Here is a 20,828-nt window from a genome sequence, read left to right as displayed (position 1 = left end):
GGGAAGCTCAGTGTGCTACAATGCGGTCTAGCCGGCCGGGCCAACCACCGTCTGCCATATCTTGTGCATCCGCGGCCTCTTCATCCTCTGTGACTGGGGGGACAGCAGTCACACCTGTTTTGGGGCGCAGACCTGCCACCTCTTTACCCGCAACAGCCAGCGTGATTGGCAGGTCATCATTTTCTTTGGAGGTGGTAACACCAGCTGGTCTTGAGCGCTGTCCGACATCGATAGCACCACCTTTGGATCAAGGCAACCTAACATGTCCGCCTGCATCTTCCTCACAGACCGGCAGTTTGCCGGGGACACCCTTATCAACCCCGTCTAAGCACAATAGCCAGCCCTCGGTCCCTCAGATGTGGACAAGTAAAAGACCATTTCCTCCTAGCCATGAGAAAGCTAAGAGGTTGAATTTCACCATCTGCAAGCTCTTGGCTACAGAAATGCTGCCTTTCCGCCTGGTGGACACAGAGGATTTTCGAGACCTTATGTCCGTCGCAGTGCCCCAGTACCAGATGCCCAGTCGGCACTACTTCTCAAAGAAAGGTGTGCCTGCGCTCCACCAGCATGTCGCACACAACATCACCGCTTCTTTGAGAAACTCTGTGTGTGACAGGGTGCATTTCACCACAGACACTTGGACGAGTAGGCATGGACAGGGGCGTTACATGTCGCTGACTGGGCACTGGGTAACTATGGTGACAGCAGGACAAGGGGCTGCTGTCCAAGTCTTGCCGTCCCCACGAGTTGTGCGTCAATCCTCTTTATGTCATTTTTCCTCCACTGCTTCTGCCTCCTCAACCTCCTCTCGGTCTTCCACCTGCACCCAAAGCCTGTCTGGTCATGCCACAAGCTTTCTAACTGCGCAGAAGGGATCCTGCACACCTCCTTACTATGCTGGCAGTAGGGCTCAACGTCATCAGGCGGTTTTTACATTGAAATGTCTGGGAAATGTGAGTCACACAGCTGAGGAGTTGTGGTCAGCTCTGGAGAACCAATTTCATGAATGGTTGTCTCCACTGGACCTGAAACCAGGGAAGGCCGTGTGCGACAATGCTGCAAACCTGGGTGCGGCCCTTCGCCGGGGCAATGTCACACACGTGCCTTGTATGGCTCACGTGTTGAACCTGGTTGTCCAGCAATTTTTAGCCCACTATCCCAGACTAGATGGCCTTCTGCAGAGGGCACGGTCGCTGTGTGCTCACTTCCGCCGTTCGCATCCCGCAGCTCAGCGACTTACATCTCTACAGAAGTCGTTGGGCCTGCCACTTCACCGGCTAAAATGCGATGTGCCTACCCGGTGGAATTCAACTCTGCACATGTTGCAGCGACTGTGGCAGCACCGACAAGCCCTGGTGCAATACGTTCTGACGTATAGCCTGGGCCAACGAGATTCAGAGGTGGGGCAAATCACGCTGGAGGAGTGGTCTCAGATCAGGGACCTATGCACCCTTCTGCACAGTTTTGAAATGGCGACGAAGATGTTTAGTGCTGACGATGCCATTATCAGCATGACTATTCCGGTGATTTACATGCTGGAGCACATGTTAAACAGAATTCGGAGTCAGGTGGTGGCACAAGAGGAGGTGGAGGAAGTAGAGGAGGAGGAGTTGTATGCGGAAGGGCTAACATCTGCAAGGTCCAGACGGTCGGCAGCACCAAGGCGGCAGGCATGTGAGGGTGGGGGAGATGGTTTAACCAGGGCGCATGGTAGCAGCCAAACTAGTGAGGAAGGTGCAGGAGCCCAGGAAGAAGTGGAGGACGAACTGATGGAAGACTCATCAGATGAGGGAGACCTTGATCACATTTCTGTTGTGCGAGGTTGGGGGGAGAGGACAGAGGAAGGAAGCATGATTGTTACCTCGCCACCAACACAACAGGGACTTGGTGCTCCTGGATGCGCAACACACATGAGTGCCTTCTTGCTGCACTACCTGCAACATGACCCTCGAATTGTGAGAATTAGAAATAATCCTGACTACTGGGTTGCCACACTGTTAGATCCCCGGTACAAAAGTAAATTTGCAGAAATTATTCCTGCCATAGAAAGGGATGCACGCATGCAGGAGTATCAGCAGAGACTGTTGCAGAATCTTACATGTGCTTTTCCAAAAAATACCAGTGGTGCACGTAGTGAATCTCACAGTTCCAACTTGCCAACCGACTGTGTCACTGGACCCTTGCTCTTTTTGGGCTTCCAATCTGGATAAATGGCCAGAGCAAGCCACTTACGCCTTGGAGATCTTGTCATGCCCCGCAGCCAGCGTTCTGTCTGAACGTGTGTTCAGCGCTGCTGGTGGTGTGCTGACAGATAAGCGCACGCGGCTCTCCACTGATAATGTAGACAGACTCACGTTCATAAAGATGAACAAATCATGGATCCGAAACGACTTTTCTACCCCTGTGTCATCCTGGGGAGAGTAAAAGCTTGATGATTGGTTAAAATCACCCTACCAACCGTTTTAAGCTTTCAAATTACTAATCATGTTTATCTGTATCTTGACTGGAAAATAATTTGGGCTTTGTAGCAGTGTGCAGCACTGATCCTATTAGGCCATCTATAATAAGCTTCACCAGATTTAAAATTAAAAATAATTTTTAGCTGCATCTAGCCCGGAAAATAATTTTTGGGCTCCGAGATGCGCAAGACACATAAGTGCCTTCTTGCTGCACTACCTGCAGCATGACCCTAATATTGTCAGAATTCGAAGTAATCATGACTACTGGGTTGCCACACTCTTAGATCCCCCAAACTTTTCGATCAACCTTTTCATTTTAATAAAGACCAAAAAAATGGTCATTTTTGAAATTATAAGCATTAGCAGGTTGTTAGAAACTGAAATCAAACAGTTTTCAACTCAAAACTTTATTCTAGGTGATGTTACATTTTCACATAGGACCCCTTGTTCGAAAGGAGCTTCTGAACTCTCTCGTCCATTGAATTTGTCAGGTTTTGGATGGTTTCTGCTTCAATTGTTTTGCATGAGGACAGAATACCCTCCCAGAGCTGTTGCTTAGATGTGAACTGCCTCCCGCCATCATAGACACTCCTTTTAATGATGCTCCAAAGGTTCTGAATGGGGTAGAGGTCAGGGGAGCATGGGGGTCACACCATAAGTTTGTCCCCTTTTATGCCCATATCAGCCAGAGATGCAGATGTTTTATGTGCAGCATGAGATGGTGCATTATCATGCAGAAAAATGATCTTGCTGTGAAATACACGGTTCTTCTTCTTGAACCATGGCAGGAAGTGCTGTTTGAGAAAATCCACATACATTATGGAGTTCATCTTTAGCGCCTTCAGGGATCCTAAAGGGGCCGACAATCTCTCTCCCCATGATTCCAGCCCAAAACATTACTCCACCTCCTCCTTGTTGGCGCTGTAGCCGTGTTTGCGTGGGGTGTCCATCAACCAGCCATCCTCCACTCCATTCATCTGGACCATCGAGCGCTGCACGGCACTCATCCGTGAACAAAACAGTTTTGAAATCAGTCTTCATGTAATGTTTGGCCCACTGGAGCCGTTTCTGCTTGTGTGAAGTGGATAGAGGAGGTCGACAGGATGGCGTATGCACAGCTGCAAACCTCTGAAGGACCCTGCATCTTGTTGTTCGGGGGACGTTGGAGGCACAAGCAGCTTCAAAAACTTGTCTGCTGCTATGACAAGGCTTTTTTGCCGCTGCTCTTTCAACCTGACGTAATTGCCTGTAGGAAAGAGTCCTCAATTTGCCCTTATCAGCACGCACACGTGTGTACTGTGAATCAGCTACATACTTCTTGATTGCCAAGACACTTCATCCTGATCATCGCACAATGTTGATTGTAGTCATGCCTTGACCTAAACACTCCACAATTTGTTGCTTCTCAGCAGCCGACACATCCTTTTTCTTTCCCATTTTGGCAGAAAATGTAGGCTGCTTAATAATGTGAGAGAGCCTTCTTAAGTAGTCTTGCCTTTCATTGGACACACCTGCCAAACTAATTAGCACAGGTGTCTGCAATTGCTTACAGTGATATAAAGAGCCCTGACACACATCACCATCAATGAGTTTAACTGACAAACAAACAAATTCTTCCCTTATCACTCCTAAACACTTTTTGCATAATAATTTGGAACGCAGTGTACATGTGCTTTTCCACAAAACACCAGTGGTTCACGTAGTGAATCTTACAGTTCTAACTTGCCAACCGTGGTCTGTATGGAATTGTTCAATAAAGGGCCCAAAATTAAGATAACATAGATGGGAGAGGTCTCTATGAATAGGAATTCCTAAGTATTTGATACCCTGTGAGGGCCAGGCAAAGGGAAAGTTGGACTGGATGGAATCCTATATGGATTTAGGGAGGGAGACATCGAGGGCCTCAGACTTCGCTGCATTGATTTTAAAATTTTACCATGTAACAAAGTGATCTATTTCAGCCATAACAGCAGGGATGGATATATGTGATTGAGTGATATATACTAGGACATCATCAGCAAATAGAGAGCACTTGTACTCGGTGCCTCCCACCTCAATCCACCTAATATTGGGGTTATGGCGAATTGATGAGAGCAGGTGCTCCGTCACTAGGATGTATAAGAGAGGGGACAGAGGACATCCCTGCCTTGTCCCATTGGTGATTGTGAAAGGTGATGAAAATGTTCTGATGCACCCCCTGGGCCTTGGGACACCCGGAGCCGGACCCTTTTTGGTGGATGCTGGTGGTTGTAGTCTTCGTGGCGGCGATCCGGTTCCGTGGCTCAGGGCGGTCAAACCAGTGGCGGAACTATTTATGTGGTTTTGATGTTTAAATGTCCGACTACGCCACCCGTGGATTGCGGTCAGAGTGAACCGCCGCTACAGGGCAGACCGCTAAGGCTGGTGTTGTGGGTGCAGCAGAGCGTAGCATAACTCCCCACGGGAGGAGTATAGCCTCAGGGCAGTGTATGCGGAGGATGGGGGTGATGGTGCAGGGCAGCAGCAGTAACGACACGGAGTCAGTGATGCAGTTCAGGGCCTTTACTCACAGTTCTTATTATCCAGACCACGTCTGCAGGTAACGGCTGCCCACGTCGTACTGTGCTCACCAGGTGAGGGGCTCAGACAACTCCCAGATAACTTTGGAGCGCTTCACAGGACCCCCTTTGTGTGTCCTTTGTCTGGCCTTTCTTACCAACACTTCTGTCCGGCTGCCTCGGGCCTCCTCTTGGTAAACTTGGCGCCAGTTTCCCTGACCCTATGTGGTGCCTTCCTAGCGGGTGGAGCAAGGGGCTGCGCCACATAAAATGTCAGAGCCTCCGGTTTCTAGCTGAGGGTCGTTTCCTGCCTCCACTAGTTCGGGGACCGGTCTCCCTGTTATGTTCTGCTACCAAAGCTAAGGAAAGAGAGGAGATCTGTCCCTACTATGAGACTCAGCTGAATCCCTACGATGTAACAGGGAACCTGATCCTGCGATCAGACCTGCTAAAGTCCTAATCTAGTCTGTACGAAGACCTATAGATGTGGGGAGGGAATCCCTACAAGTACTAAGGACTGGGAGGAATATGGGACACCTCCTAACAGAAATAGTAGCAGACAGACGAACAAACAAAATAGATAGAACATAGAGGTCCGTAGACCAAGCAAACTAACAGAGTTAGATACAGAGCACAGGCTAGCTAGAAAGTAGATATACAATGAAGTCCAGCAAAGCCAGAAGGGCGGAGCAGGACTAAATAGGCCAACAAGGTCATGTGACCAGCAAAGGAAAAAAAACCTAACAGCAAGGTTCTAACAGTACCCCCCCTTCTAAGAGGATCCTCCGGATCCCCTAGGACCAGGCTTATCAGGAAATCTCCTGTGAAACGCTCTGATAAGTCTGGACGCGGAAACATCATCTGACCTCACCCAAGAGTTATCCTCGGGTCCGAAACCTTTCCAGGCCACAAGATACTGCAAACTACCTCTATACCGTCTAGAGTCAAGGATGCGAGAAATTTCATATTCCCCGTCCTCCACCACCGGAGGAACAGAGGCAGAGGCGTCACCATCCGACACAACAGCTTTTTTTAACAGAGAGACATGAAAGACCGGATTAATTCTCCAGGAGGTAGGAACCTCCAACCTAACAGCAGATTGGTTGACAACCTGAAGCACCTTAAAGGGCCCTACAAACTTGGGACCCAATTTCTTAGAAGGAATCCTCAACCGCAGATTCCTAGAGGACAACCAAACCATGTCACCAACAGCGAACAAAACCTCCTGTCGTTTCCTATCAAAGTAGTCTTTAGATTTTCTGTTGGCCTCCTGAAGATTACCACGCACATCCGTCCAAACTCTTTCCAAATCACCGGAAAAATTCTCCTCCTCAGGCACGGCAGATCCCAACTTGGAGAACGACCCAAACGACGGATGTCTCCCAGAACAACAAAAAAAAAGGCGAACAACCAGCAGAAGAAGATGTATGATTGTTCAGAGCAAATTCGGCAAACATACCTTAGGCTCCAAGAAATGTGCTCCAGGACAGTTACTCACGTGCTGACGGAGCTCGGCCACCTCCAGAGAGAGTCCCTGCAGGCGATGAGCCAAATCCTGAACCGACACCATGATGGAACAGAAAAATCTTTCCTTAGAGAATTTGCTGGTCTGGACTTACTGTTATGTTCTGCTACCAAAGCTAAGGAAAGAGAGGAGATCTGTCCCTACTATGAGACTCAGCTGAATCCCTACGATGTAACAGGGAACCTGATCCTGCGATCAGACCTGCTAAAGTCCTAATCTAGTCTGTACGAAGACCTATAGATGTGGGGAGGGAATCCCTACAAGTACTAAGGACTGGGAGGAATATGGGACACCTCCTAACAGAAATAGTAGCAGACAGACGAACAAACAAAATAGATAGAACATAGAGGTCCGTAGACCAAGCAAACTAACAGAGTTAGATACAGAGCACAGGCTAGCTAGAAAGTAGATATACAATGAAGTCCAGCAAAGCCAGAAGGGCGGAGCAGGACTAAATAGGCCAACAAGGTCATGTGACCAGCAAAGGAAAAAAAACCTAACAGCAAGGTTCTAACACTCCCCCTTTGGCCTGACCCCTCCACGCAGGTGGATTCGGGCGTGCGGTGGCGACTCGCCCGTCCGCACCCCTGGGATCCCTTCATTCCTCGTTCCTGGAGCCTTCTCCGCTCCTCTTCCTTCCTTCTCCCTCTTGCAGGCCTGGGCCTCTGTTACTAGGCCCGCCTCCGGAGCAGAGCTCATGCAGAGCCCCTGCTCCCTGCCACTTCTGCTCAGACTTCTCTGCACTGAACTAAGATGGTGCCCACCTTTTATACTCCCTTCTCAATGCACCCAGGAACTGCTTCCTCCCTGCTCCTGCACTGCAGGGTTCCCCTTCTTCAGTGTTCCCTCCCCCCACTCCAGCCAGGGACAGGGACTGTCGTGCCCATCTCAGGGGCATATTGGTCGCCCTGCCCCACGGCAATGTGGTGTAATGCATGCAGGTGTCGGGTCCTGATCCACACTCCATCCTTATCTGAGAGTGAGATATCACACCTCTGGGTGAGGTGCAATACGTCTGTAGCAACCGAGCCCTCGGTGCTACAGTTCCATTTATCTTCAGCCTAGGTGACGTATTGTGATACAGGGCCGTGATTTTGGCTATAAAAGGGTCCCCTAGACCCCTACCCCAAGCTTTTTAAGAGAATCATATATGGCGTGCCAGGAGACTCTATGGAATGCTTTCTCAGCATCCAACGAGAGTATCTACTTACAAATTTTTAACTGCATCTAGCCCAGGAAATACTTTGTGCCTAGTAGCAGTGTCTGCTAGTCAGCGGATTATCCCGGCTGTTAAGCAAGCTACACCACCTGTAGTTTGGACACTTAATTTTTTCAAAGGAAATGCTACGGGACCACGGGATACTTAGTGAAGAGCATCAGGAGGCACCCCAAGGCATGGGGGCTGGGACTGGCACTAGGATGCCTTGCGGTGGACAGCCGAGCTCGATCCTTATAAAAGCTTTTTAACTGCAGCAGCTTTAGTGGACGCTACTGGAGCTGGAATTACGCGGCTGCTGGCATGAGACTTGCCCTCCAATAGATCCTTGTAAATGGATTTAAAGTGTATTCATTCAAATTAGAGGGACAATTTAAATTAAAAAGCTTAGAGCTGCCTCCACCACAGGGGGGCTCGCTCGACCCACCAGCGGACAGGCACCAGTATTGGGAGAGGGGGGCTGGCCGTCAGGGTCCACCGCGGCTCTGGCACAAACCCGGCGACACGGAGGTCGCACGGGCAGGAACGAACAGGCCGTGTCGGCTTCTCACTTTTTGGATTTTAGAAGGGCATGACATGCCTATATCTGTGTCTCCCCCTCCTTTTACTCCTCCACCTCTTTTCTTTTCGCATGACTATATGTACTTGTCACTTTTCCATGTGTTAGTTGTGTCTTCTGAGCAGTTTGTCAGCTTTTGGACACCTTTGAAGGTGTTTTCTATGTGTTTCTATGTGTTTTTGTTTGCCTGCCATTGGTTTTAACGGTGTTCGAAGGTGTTCGACGAACAGTTCGACGAACAGTTCGGCGAAGACACGGGTGTTCGACGAACCGAACCGAACTCGAACACTACGGGGGTGGCTCAACACTACTGCTGATCAGGAAAGAAAAACTGGAGAAAGGTTTAATCTCTGTGCCCAGAAAGGAGACTTGGGCTAAAGAGAAAAAAAAAGAATCCAGAGCCCAGACTGTGAGCAGAAAACGCTTCATAGGGAATAAGGACATTAAATATAAAACTGTGTACAGCATTGTGGAGCAAGGAAGCCCAGTGAGAAGTGCAGCGCTGATATCAGGGGCACAATGTGAGGGGTCCGAGACACCAGAAAGTGCCGCAGAGGAAAGTGTGCCAGCAAACGAGGGGTTAACTGCAGTGACCTCTCTATGCAGCAATGAAGTGAGCTCAGCTGCTGAGAGTGAGAAAGAAAGTGCACCCTGTACTGATACTGTGAGTGAGACCCCCCTCAGCGCTGTGAGTGAGACCCCGCTCACTGGTGCTAGTGAATGTCTGTCTGCAACAGATAATACAAATATTATAATGGACTCTGAGCCCTCCATGTCAGTGAATGGAGATAATACTGTGCAGCAATCAGTGGTGATGGACTCTATGTCATGTATGTCAGCGGATGGCGACCACACTGCAGTGGTAATGGACTCTCAACCCTCCATGTCAGTGAATAGAGACAATACTGTGCAACCATCAGTAGTAGATCTGGGTGTTGTTGCAGCACAGTCAGGTGTCAGTAATCATGGAGCTAGGGAGAGCTCCAGCACTAATCCTCCAGCAGCGGTGGAGATCTCCAGCACTGATCCACCTGCGGCTGGTGAAAGCTCCGGCACTGACCCATCTGCGGCTGGTGAAAGCTCCAGCACTGACCCATCTGCTGACCATCAGTTCAGGAGACTGTTCTCTAATGTCACCAGACCAGTGAACCCCCCGCCTCAGAGGAGAAACACAGTCAGGATAAAATACACAGGACCAGAGGAGAACATCCCATCCAGAATTTACATTGGGAAAGTTCTCCTAAAAGACTTCATGAAGTTCAATGCGTCTGAGGTCTACGCTCTGATCCATATCCCATCCAGCAGGATCTATGACATCAGCTTTAAGCTCCACTGCGATCTGGATCTGTTCTGGAACATCTATAATGACACCAGAGAAGATAAGATCTGGGATCACCTCCATTGTATCCAGCTGTCTAAGCCGCAGGAGATAACGGCCACTGTTCTGTTCCAGTCTGAGGTGGTGGCGGTGGCGGATCTGCAGCACTGGCTGAACCGGCAGTGCATAGTTAGAAGTCATCCCGACAAGATCTATGATGAGGAGCAGATATGGAATGGAGGATATACAGTGAAAATCCAGCTGATACAAGAGAGCTGTGTGACCAGACATCTGCCGCACTCCTTCTACCTGGGCTCAGAGAGGGGGATCTGCTACTACCCTGGTCAGCCACGTCTGTGCCATAGATGTGGGGGCCGGCACCTCGCCATAAACTGCTCTCGTATCACATGCTCATTATGTGGACAGTCAGGTCATACAAAGGACAAATGCACAGGAGCTGTCATCTGTAATCTGTGCTCAGAACCAGGGCATACGTTCCGGGATTGCCGGCATGCAGAACACAATAAATATAATGGCCAGACCTCCTCAGAAGTTATTCAGGAAGATGTCACCAGAGGTTCTGATGTCCCAGAAGCCGATATGGATGAGGACAGAAGTCACAGTATCAGTGAACCTGCTCCAGAGTCTGAGGTACTAACGGATGCTGCACTACTAGGACCACCAGCCACTGAAGAACCACCTAAAGGCCCACCAGCCACTAAAGAAAGACCTAAACCGCCATCAGCCAATATAATAAGACCTAAGCTTCGATCAGCCACTAAAGTAGGGCCTAAAATGCCAGTTGTTAAAGAGAGGCCTAAGGTGTCCAGAAAGCCTGCCACCAAACCATCCAAACATCAGCCCAGTACATCTGTGGAAGCAGTTAGTCCGCCTGCACTGTCCAGTGTGGATGAGGAAGGCTTTGTGACCGTAAAAAGAAAAAATGCATCTGTGGATCCCACCAGAAAAGTCACAACAGTACAGAAAACCTCTGAGCCTCCAGTGATGGCGATAAGTCCTGGATGTTACAATGTGCTGGGAGAAGACCAAGATGAAGAGTCACAAATGGAGCAAAGTCCTTCATGCGTCCTCGAAAACGTCTCTGATGAGGGGGATCCTGACCCTCCCGTGTCCACAAAGAGATGGGGCACTACAGGTGACAGCAGTGGAAGGAGGAAGAAGACCAAAAAGTCTAAGTGATCAGGATGCGGCTGAGAATAAGCTCTATTAATGTGAACAGTGTGAGGACTGTGAGCCAGCGGCAGGCGATTTACCAGCATTTGTCTGACGAGAGATCTGACGTCTTCTTCTTGCAGGAGACGTATTTGAAGAGCAATGCTCATGTGTATGCAGCCAAGAGAGACTGGAGACTTGGGCCGTCATTCTGGTCCTTCGGTCTGGAGAGAAATGACGGTGTGGGGGTCCTCTTTAATACCATGAATGTCCAGGTGGACAGAGTCCTGGAGATCTGTCCGGGTCGCTGTCTGATGCTGGACTTTACATTGGACTCCATCCATTATAGAGCGATAAACATTTATGCTCCGCAGACCAGGAAAGAGCGGAGGGAACTATTTGACCACATGAAACCATATTGCTTTACATCTAAAGTATTTATATTGTGTGGGGACTTTAATAATGTGTCCTGTAATGTGGACAGATCCAGCAGTCATAAGCAACTAAGATATGATGAGACGTTCCTTAATAATATAGTCCAGCAGGCCCACCTCGTAGACCCGTATGGGTCTCATCATACCAGTAAGACGTACACTTACCATAAGGGTGGTAATGCCAGTAGGATAGACCGGGTGTATATAAAGAGGGAGGTGAGATGCTCTCAGTACAGGATCAGCCCCCTGGAGTATTCGGACCATTGTATGGTGAGTGTGACGCTGGATCTGGCCCAAGCTGTGGTCTGTGGAAAGGGGTACTGGAAGGTGAACAGCTCTGTAGTCCAAGATCCTCGGTTCAGAGAGGCCTTCACCACATGCTATAATGAACGTAGGACCACCCAGTGTATGTGTGATGACACAGCTGAGTGGTGGGAGATCATGAAGAGCGACATCAAGCAGCTTATTATACGAGCAGCCAGGAGACGTAGTAATATGGATTATATGAGATACACAGCCCTGAGACTGCACCTCAGCCAGCTATACAGCAGGATGAATGGTGGTGAGGAGGTGGACGGACGGAGCGTCGGCCATATAAAGCAGCGGATGAGGGAGCTGCAGTACGATCGCCTCAAGTCTCTCAAGGCGGAGGGACAGTTTGATAGTTGGGGCGTCCATAACCCAGATCCCTTTATTGCTTGTAAGAACAGGGTTAGTAAGAAGCTGATCACTGGCTTGTTAGATGAGAATGGGGTGGAGCAGTCAGAGCCGGAGAAAGTCCACAGGATCATTGGGGATTATTATAGAGATCTGTATAAAGGGGCTCATATTGATAAGGATGACATTAAAGCCTATCCGAAGGGGGTGTCCCTACCAACTTTAGACCTGGTGCAGGCATATAGTATGGCCGATCCCATAACTGAGGATGAGGTGAAGAGGAGCATTGATTCCTTAAAGGCCAACAAGAGCCCAGGACTGGACGGCCTGACCAGCGAGTTTTACAAAGAGTTCAGGGACTTGTTGGCTCCGGACCTGGTGCAGGTCTATAATGATTGCCTCTCTGCAGGGAAGCTCCTACAGTCCCAGTATAGATCTGTTCTGGTTCTCTTAGCAAAGAAGGGAAATCTAAAAGATGTAAAGAACTGGCGTCCACTGTCTTTGCTAAACATTGACTATAAAATCCTGGCCAAGATCTTGTATTATCGGCTGAGCGAGGTGGCGGGTGAGCTGATCATCGCCAACCAGACGTGTGGTGTGACGGGTCGGACGATAGAGGACTCATTGCTGCTGGTGAGAGAAGCTGTGATGTACATTAAGCAGCACAATGTGGGGGCGTATATTGTGGGCTTAGACCAGAGTAAAGCCTTTGATAGAGTCCATCATGACTACTTGTACCAGGTGTTGTTACACTATGGCCTCCCGGTGCGGTTTGTGCAGTGGCTGCAGGTTGTGTATAAGGAGGCTGTAAGCCTGCCACTGATTAATGGTCACTTGGCCGAGCCCTTCAGGATCATGTCAGGGGTGAGGCAGGGCTGTCCTCTCAGCCCATTGTTGTATGTCTTTAGTCTGGATCCTTTCCTCAGAAAAGTGCAGGATCATAGAGGTTTCACAGGACTGAGGTGTTGCCTGCAGAGTACAGTGGAGGATGTAAAGTTCTGCGCCTATGCGGATGTCGTGTCGGTTGTGGTTTCTTCTAGAGATGACTGTGCGGCTCTACAGCAGGAGATGACAGCCTTCTCCAATGTGTCTAACTCCTCTGTGAACATGGAGAAGAACGAGGCGTTGTGGTTGGGGGGTGACAGTGATGTCTTCTCTGTGCCCTTCAGAACAGTTCAGGGTCAGATAAAGATTTTGGGAGTAGTGTTTGGAGCTGTAGATGATGGGAAGGTGAACTGGGAGGAGAAGCTGGTGGTGTGTGAGCAGAAGGTGCAGAGCTGGAGACACTGGAAGCTGACGTATCTGGAGAAGGTCCGCCTGCTGAAGACCTTCCTGCTCCCGCTCTTCCTCTATATCAGTGTGGTGTTCCCGGTGCCCGATGCGTTACACCCCAGACTTACCAATGTCTTCTTTCACTTCTTGTGGGGTAACAGAGTGAATGTGGTCAGGAGAAACATTGTCTATCTCCCCCATAAGGAGGGTGGTCTCTCCATGCCCTGTCCTGAGCTCTTCTTTAATCTCATGTTTCTTATGAAGAACTTTTCATTTTGTAAGAATTCAGAGAAGACGCCATGGTCTTGTTTGTTTAAGAGCCAGATCCAGCAGTTTGTGTCCGTGTGGTCGGTAGGGGACCCCAACAAGAGAATCTCAGGCCGACTAAAGAATAATGTTTCTTGGTATGGTGTCCATGTAATAAGTAAGGTCATTAGATGGAGGATCCTGTATGAGGACGTCAGGCAGCTCAGTAGGAAGGAGTTGTATAAGAACGTGCTGTCATCTCACTTTAGTGTCCATGTTCAATTGAGGGGCGCCCCAAGTCTAGATGTAAAACAGGCTGCAAAAAACGTACTAGATCCCAGAGTTCCCACTCATATGAGAGACGTGGCGTGGCTGGGGCTCCATGGTAAGATGTACGTCAGAGATAACCTAAAGTGCAGGAATGTATCAGACAGATCCTGTCCTAGGGAAGAGTGTCCCCATATACAGGAGACTATGGAGCATCTGCTTCTAGAGTGTCCCTTCAGTATGCAGGTATGGGAGTGTGTGTCCTTGTCCCTAAAGTTACCGCACCTGGTGGGACAGTCATATGGTCAGCTGCTGTACGGAGACTTCCAGCCTGAGCTCAGGGCGTATAACCGGAGCTCACTATATGTAATAAATGTGGTGACCATCTATCATCTGTGGTGTGCACGGTGCTGCCTGCTCATCAATAAGGAGGTCCTGTCCTGTGATAGTGTCAGGTATAAGATCCTGGAAAGTCTCAAGTCAGTGTATAAGAAGGATATAAAGATTAACTCAGGTAATGTGAACTGGAGGAACATTCATGTGGCGGGATTTATCAACGTTATCTAATGTCATTGTGTAAGTGATGTAACAACACAGGATTTATTTTCTTTAATATTTATTATTTTGAGATTTTAATGTAATTATTCTGTAATATTTGGTTGTCAGTTTTAAATAAAAAGATCATTATAGTAGTTATATTCTTGTACATAAGGGGCAGTATTATAGTAGTTATATTCTTGTACATAGGGGGCAGTATTATAGTAGTTATATTCTTGTACACAGGGGCAGTATTATAGTAGTTATATTCTTGTACATAGGAGCAGTATTATAGTAATTATATTCTTGTACATAAGGAGCAGTATTATAGTAGTTATATTCTTGTACATAGGGGGCAGTATTATAGTAGTTATATTCTTATACATAGGAGCAGTATTATAGTAGTTATATTCTTGTACATAGGAGCAGTATTATAGGAGTTATATTCTTGTACATAGGGGGCAGTATTATAGTAGTAATATTCTTGCACATAGGAGGCAGTATTATAGTAGTTATATTTTTGTACATAGCAGCAGTATTATACCAATTATATTCTTACACATAGGGGGCAGTATTATAGTAGTAACATTCTTGCACATAGGGGGCTGTATTATAGTAGTTATATTCTTGTACATAGGGAGCAGTATTATAGTAGTTATATTCTTGTACATAAGGGGCAGTATTATAGTAGTTATAGTCTTGTACATAGGGGCAGTATTACAGTAGTTATATTCTTGTACATAGGGGGCAGTAATATATTAGTTATATTCTTGTACAGAGGAGCAGTATTATAGTAGTTATATTCTTGTACATAGGGGCAGTAATATATTAGTTATATTCTTGTACATAGGGGCAGTATTATAGTAGTTATATTCATGTACATAGGAGCAGTATTAGAGTAGTTATATTCTTGTATATAGGGAGCAGTATTATAGTAGTTATATTATTGTACATAGGGGGCAGTATTATAGTAGTTATATTCTTGTACATAGGAGCAGTATTATAGTAGTTATATTCTTGTACATAGCAGCAGTATTATAGTAGTTATATTCATGTACATAGGGAGCAGTATTCTAGTAGTTATATTCTTGTACATAGGGAGCAGTATTATAGTAGTTATATTCTTGTACATAGGAGCAATATTATAGTAGTTATATTCTTGTATGTAGGACCAGTATTATAGTAGTTATATTCTTGTACATAGAAGCAGTATTATAGTAGTTATATTCTTGTACATAGGGGGCAGTATTATAGTAGTTATATTCTTGTACATAGGAGCAGTATTATAGTAGTTATATTCTTATACGTAGGGAGCAGTATTATAGTTATATTCTTGTACATAGGGGGCAGTATTATAGTAGTTATATTCTTGTACATAGAGGCAGTATTATAGTAGTTATATTCTTGTACTTAGGGGTAGTATTATAGTAGTTATATTCTTGTACATAGGGGCAGTATTATAGTAGTTATATTCTTGTACATAGAAGCAGTATTATAGTAGTTATATTCTTGTACATAGGAGCAGTATTATAGTAGTTATACTCTTGTACATAGGAGCAGTATTATAGTAGTTATATTCTTGTACATGGGGCAGTATTATAGTAATTATATTCTTGTACATAGGGGCAGTATTATAGTAGTTATATTCTTGTACATAGGGGTAGTATTATAGTAGTTATATTCTTGTACATAGGAGCAGTATTATAGTAGTTATATTCTTGTACATGGGAGCAGTATTATAGTAGTTATATTCTTGTACATAGGAGCAGTGTTATAGTAGTTATATTCTTGTACATAGGGGACAGTATTATAGTAGTTATATTCTTGTACATAGGGGCAGTATTATAGTAGTTATATTCTTGTACATAGGAGCAGTGTTATAGTAGTTATATTCTTGTACATAGGAGCAGTGTTATAGTAGTTATATTCTTGTACATAGGGCACAGTATTATAGTAGTTATATTCTTGTACATAGGGGCAGTATTATAGGAATTAAATTCTTGTACATAGGGGCAGTATTATAGTAGTTATATTCTTGTACATAGGGGCAGTATTATAGTAGTTATATTCTTGTACATAGGGGCAGTATTATAGTAGTTATATTCTTGTACATAGGAGCAGTATTATAGTAGTTATATTCTTGTACATAGGGGCAGTATTATAGTAGTTATATTCTTGTACATAGGGGCAGTATTATAGTAGTTATATTCTTGTACATAGGAGCAGTATTATAGTAATTATATTCTTGTACATAGGGGCAGTATTATAGTAGTTGTATTCTTGTACATAGGGGCAGTATTATAGTAGTTATATTCTTGTACATAGGAGCAGTGTTATAGTAGTTATATTCTTGCACATAGGGGCAGTATTATAGTAGTTATATTCTTGTACATAGGGCACAGTATTATAGTAGTTATATTCTTGTACATAGGAGCAGCATTATATTAGTTATATTCTTGTACATAGGGGCAGTATTATAGTAGTTATATTCTTGTACATAGGAGCAGTATTATAGTAGTTATATTCTTGTACATAGGGGCAGTATTATAGTAGTTATATTCTTGTACATAGGAGCAGTATTATAGTAGTTATATTCTTGTACATAGGAGCAGTATTATAATAGTTATATTCTTGTACATAGGGCACAGTATTATAGTAGTTATATTCTTGTACATAGGAGCAGTATTATAGTAGTTATATTCTTGTACATAGGAGCAGTATTATAGTAGTTATATTCTTGTACATAGGGGCAGTATTATAGTAGTTGTATTCTTGTAGATAGGGGCAGTATTATAGTAGTTATATTCTTGTACATAGGAGCAGTATTATAGTGGTTATATTCTTGTACATAGGGGGCAGTATTATAGTAGTTATATTCTTGTACATAGGAGCAGTATTATAGTGGTTATATTCTTGTACATAGGGGGCGGTATTATAGTAGTTATATTTTTGTACTTGTATTCTTACCATCGTGGACAGATAATATATTAAAGTTTAATAAAAGTGAGGCTTAATTCTCGCTGTACCGAAATGCAGAGAAGAGTCCAAAATCTAGGTTGGTAAACATTGAATATTTGACCTATTATTTTCATACCGTCTGTCGTCTTAGAATCCATATGGATAAATATATGGAAATTGCGTCGTTACCACCGTCCCGTACGGTTCTCACCTTATCCACGTAATCCGGTACATCTTCTATTGTTTTGAAGGAGGTTTCATTTGGATGCAAGACATAAAACATCATCCGGACGCCCTGGGAGATGGACTGCTCGCTCCGGCCTGTGAATCCCCCCATGGCTGACGGGAGCTCAGCAGCTGCAGGGAATGGAAGAAGAAACCAAGGATTTCTATGTGCACAGTCGCATGCACTGACTGCGTTTTCACATTCGTGTCACAAGCAGACGTACATTGTTTGGAGACTCTTCCTGGTGAAACCTGATACAGAAGGAAGAAAGGCGGAGGCCACGTGATTCACTCAGTCAAAAGTCCAGAGGGAAAAAGCTCAATGGAGGCCAAGGGGAAGAGTGGAGGAGATAGAGGAGGACAGAGGAGGCTGCTGACATACAATGCACTGGATACAATGTCAACTTGTACTTTACACTTTGTTACATTGATAACTCGTGACCCTGAAATACTTTCCACTGTAAAGAATCGATCAAAACTGCTGCTGAGTCATACAAAGTAACACGCAAAATAATAATAATAATAATTACAAATAAATATCAAAAAAATTGTAAACATTTCTTGGAATACTTTAGAAAAAATTTTTTGTATACTATTTAAAGAGATTATCCAAGACTAAGTTTGTATGTCCATAGTAAAAAAAAAAAAATAAAAAAAAAATGTCATGCTGATTGATAGTCGCCGGCTCCCTGCTGGCTAGCTGCGGGGAACCAATGATGTTGGCAGTCACGGCCCCATCGACAGAGCAGCCCGGAAATGGAAGAGATTGCTGATCATCCGAAGATTGAGCAAAACGTATCATCATGGGTGCATCATTCTGTGTAAACCAAGAAGGATGGCAGCCTATGAGCTCTGCGAGATCTAGTTTGGGTTGCTCAGTGCACATAGTTGGCTTTTGGTCTGACTGTGTAAACATGTATTCAAATGACCGCTGGTTGGTAAAAGTTTTCTGATCGGCGGTCGTATTGTGATTTTTTTTTTTATTGAAAATCGCATTATGGGGTGATTCAAAGAGGGACATCATTAGTGTATTGAAGCACAAAGGAGGCATTACTTTTGCACAGGGGCACAAAAGGGAAATTACTATTGTATGGGAGCACAAAGGGGGGCATGACATAATTATTGTAAGGGGTAAAAAGGGTGAAACTGCAGTGAAACTGCAAAAGGGAAATGACTTCTGTATGGGGGCAGAAAAGGGGCACTATTATTATGTGTCACTACAATTGAATGAAGAATGGGGTGCACTGGTACTTGTGGGGACACAAAACTGTTGTATGGTAATGGGAGCTGGAATTATTGCTATGTAGGGCACTATGAAGTTTGTGTAGAGGTGAGGAATAGTGATGGGGGCAGCATGACCCAGCAACTCTGATGAGCGGTGACGTTAATGATGTCTCGGCTGTTCAGAGCCGCAGGGTCTCGCACAGTGCAGCGTGACCTAGCAGTGGTTATCTGCAAAGACTATGGAGAACCAGAGCCAAGCTCCAAAATCTTTGCATGGAGGATTCGCTGGATTCGCTGAGACTACGTCAGACCTGTGTGGGATTTTTAAATGTAATAAAGTGATGAACCAGGGAAAGTGTTGAGAAGTGTTTATTTAATACTTAAAGTGCTTTCTGTGCATGGGCGTACCCACCGTGGGGCAGATGGCGGCAGCTGCCCCCCCCTAGAAGCAGGCATGCAAGCCGCACACCAGGGCCGGCGTCAGCACCCGGCACACCCGGGCAAATTCCAGGGCCTTGAGCAGGCGGGGGGGGGGGCCCTCACCGTCAGCGCCCACTCCCCCCCGCTTGCATAGGACCCCGGCACAATACTTACCACTCCTCGTGCCTCCGCAGCAGCTCCTGCATCCTCCGTGGCTGCTGCACTGTGACGTCTCAGGTCAGAGGGCGCGGTGACGTCTTTACACCGCGCTCTCTCCTGAGCAGTCACAGCGCAGAGCGGGATGAGGCCGGCGACGCTGGAGCCCGGAGCAGCGGCAGCAGGTGAGACGTGAGGTGAGTATTTGATTTTTTTTTATTATTATATGGAGGCATGGGGCAGTATAAGGGATGGAGGTGAGGTGGGGGTGTGTGACATCCTGCATGGGGCATTATAAGGGGGGGTGACATCCTGCATGGGGCATTATAAGGGGGGGTGACATCCTGCATGGGGCATTATAAGGGGGGGGTGACATCCTGCATGGGGCATTATAAGGGGGGGTGACATCCTGCATGGGGCATTATAACGGGGGGGGTGACATCCTGCATGGGGCATTATAAGGGGGGGTGACATCCTGCATGGGGCATTATAAGGGAGGGGGGGTGACATCCTGCATGGGGCATTATAAGGAAGGGGGTGTGTTTGACATCCTGCATGGGGCATTATAAGGGAGGGGGGTGTGACATCCTCCATGGGGCATTATAAGGAAGGGGGGGTGTCATCCTGCATGAGGCATTATAAGGTGGGGTGACATCCTACATGGGGCATTATGTGGGGGGAGAACAGCCTGCATGAGGTATTATGTGTGGGGAACACCCTGCATGGAGCGTTATATGGAGGCCAGTATTCTGTATGGAGCGTTATATGGGGGCCAGTATTCTGTATGGAGCGTTATATGGGGGCCAGTATCCTGCATGGAGTGTTATATGGGGGCCAGTATCCTGCATGGAGCGTTATATGGGGGCCAGTATCCTGCATGGAGCATTATATGGGGGCCAGTATCCTGTGTGGAGTGTTATATGGGGGCCAGTATTCCGTATGGAGCGTTATATGGGGGCCAGTATCCTGTATGGAGTGTTATATGGGGGCCAGTATTCCGTATGGAGCGTTATATGGGGGCCAGTATTCTGTATGGAGCATTTTATGGGGGCTAGTATTCTGTATGGAGCATTTTATGGGGGCCAGTATCCTGTATGGAGCGTTATATGGGGGCCAGTATTCTGTATGGAGCATTATATGGGGGCCAGTATTCTGTATGGATCATTATATGGGGGCCAGTATCCTGTATGGAGCGTTATATGGGAGCCAGTATTCTGTATGGAGCGTTATATGGGGGCCAGTATCCTGCATGGAGCGTTATATGGGGGCCAGTATCCTGCCTGAAGCGTTATATGGGGGCCAGTATCCTGCATGGAGCATTATATGGGGGCCAGTATCCTGTGTGGAGTATTATATGGGGGCCAGTATTCCGTATGGAGCGTTATATGGGGGCCAGTATCCTGTATGGAGTGTTATATGGGGGCCAGTATTCCGTATGGAGCGTTATATGGGGGCCAGTATTCTGTATGGAGCATTTTATGGGGGCCAGTATTCTGTATGGAGCATTTTATGGGGGCCAGTATCCTGTATGGAGCGTTATATGGGGGCCAGTATTCTGTATGGAGCATTATATGGGGGCCAGTATTCTGTATGGATCATTATATGGGGGCCAGTATCCTGTATGGAGCGTTGTATGGGAGCCAGT

The 20,828-nt window shown here is 46.4% G+C and overlaps 1 protein-coding gene across 3 annotated transcripts in view; it reads right to left on the bottom strand.

The window, feature by feature from the left end:
• Nucleotides 1-17,762, bottom strand: part of AGMO (alkylglycerol monooxygenase) — a 347,454-nt gene extending 329,692 nt beyond the window's left edge. The window contains exons 1-2 of one of the 3 annotated variants that reach the window (XM_073676469.1): nt 17,608-17,757; nt 17,370-17,515 (exon numbers count right to left, since the gene is read on the bottom strand). In XM_073676469.1, coding sequence (XP_073532570.1) covers nt 17,370-17,495 — 126 coding nt within the window. In that variant the 5' untranslated portion in view covers nt 17,496-17,515; nt 17,608-17,757. Of the gene's footprint in view, nt 1-17,369 lie in introns of all 3 variants that reach the window. The other 2 variants (XM_073676470.1, XM_073676468.1) reach the window with 2 other exon arrangements.
• Nucleotides 17,763-20,828: the final 3,066 nt, after the last annotated feature.

The sequence above is a fragment of the Phyllobates terribilis genome, unplaced genomic scaffold (assembly GCF_046119375.1).
Source record: "Phyllobates terribilis strain yellow unplaced genomic scaffold, ASM4611937v1 Scaffold_4__5_contigs__length_816908805, whole genome shotgun sequence".
In the NCBI taxonomy this organism is placed as follows: Eukaryota; Metazoa; Chordata; class Amphibia; order Anura; family Dendrobatidae; genus Phyllobates; species Phyllobates terribilis.
The sequence above is the reverse complement of the archived record's forward strand: the minus strand, read 5'-3'. Positions and strand labels throughout refer to the sequence as shown.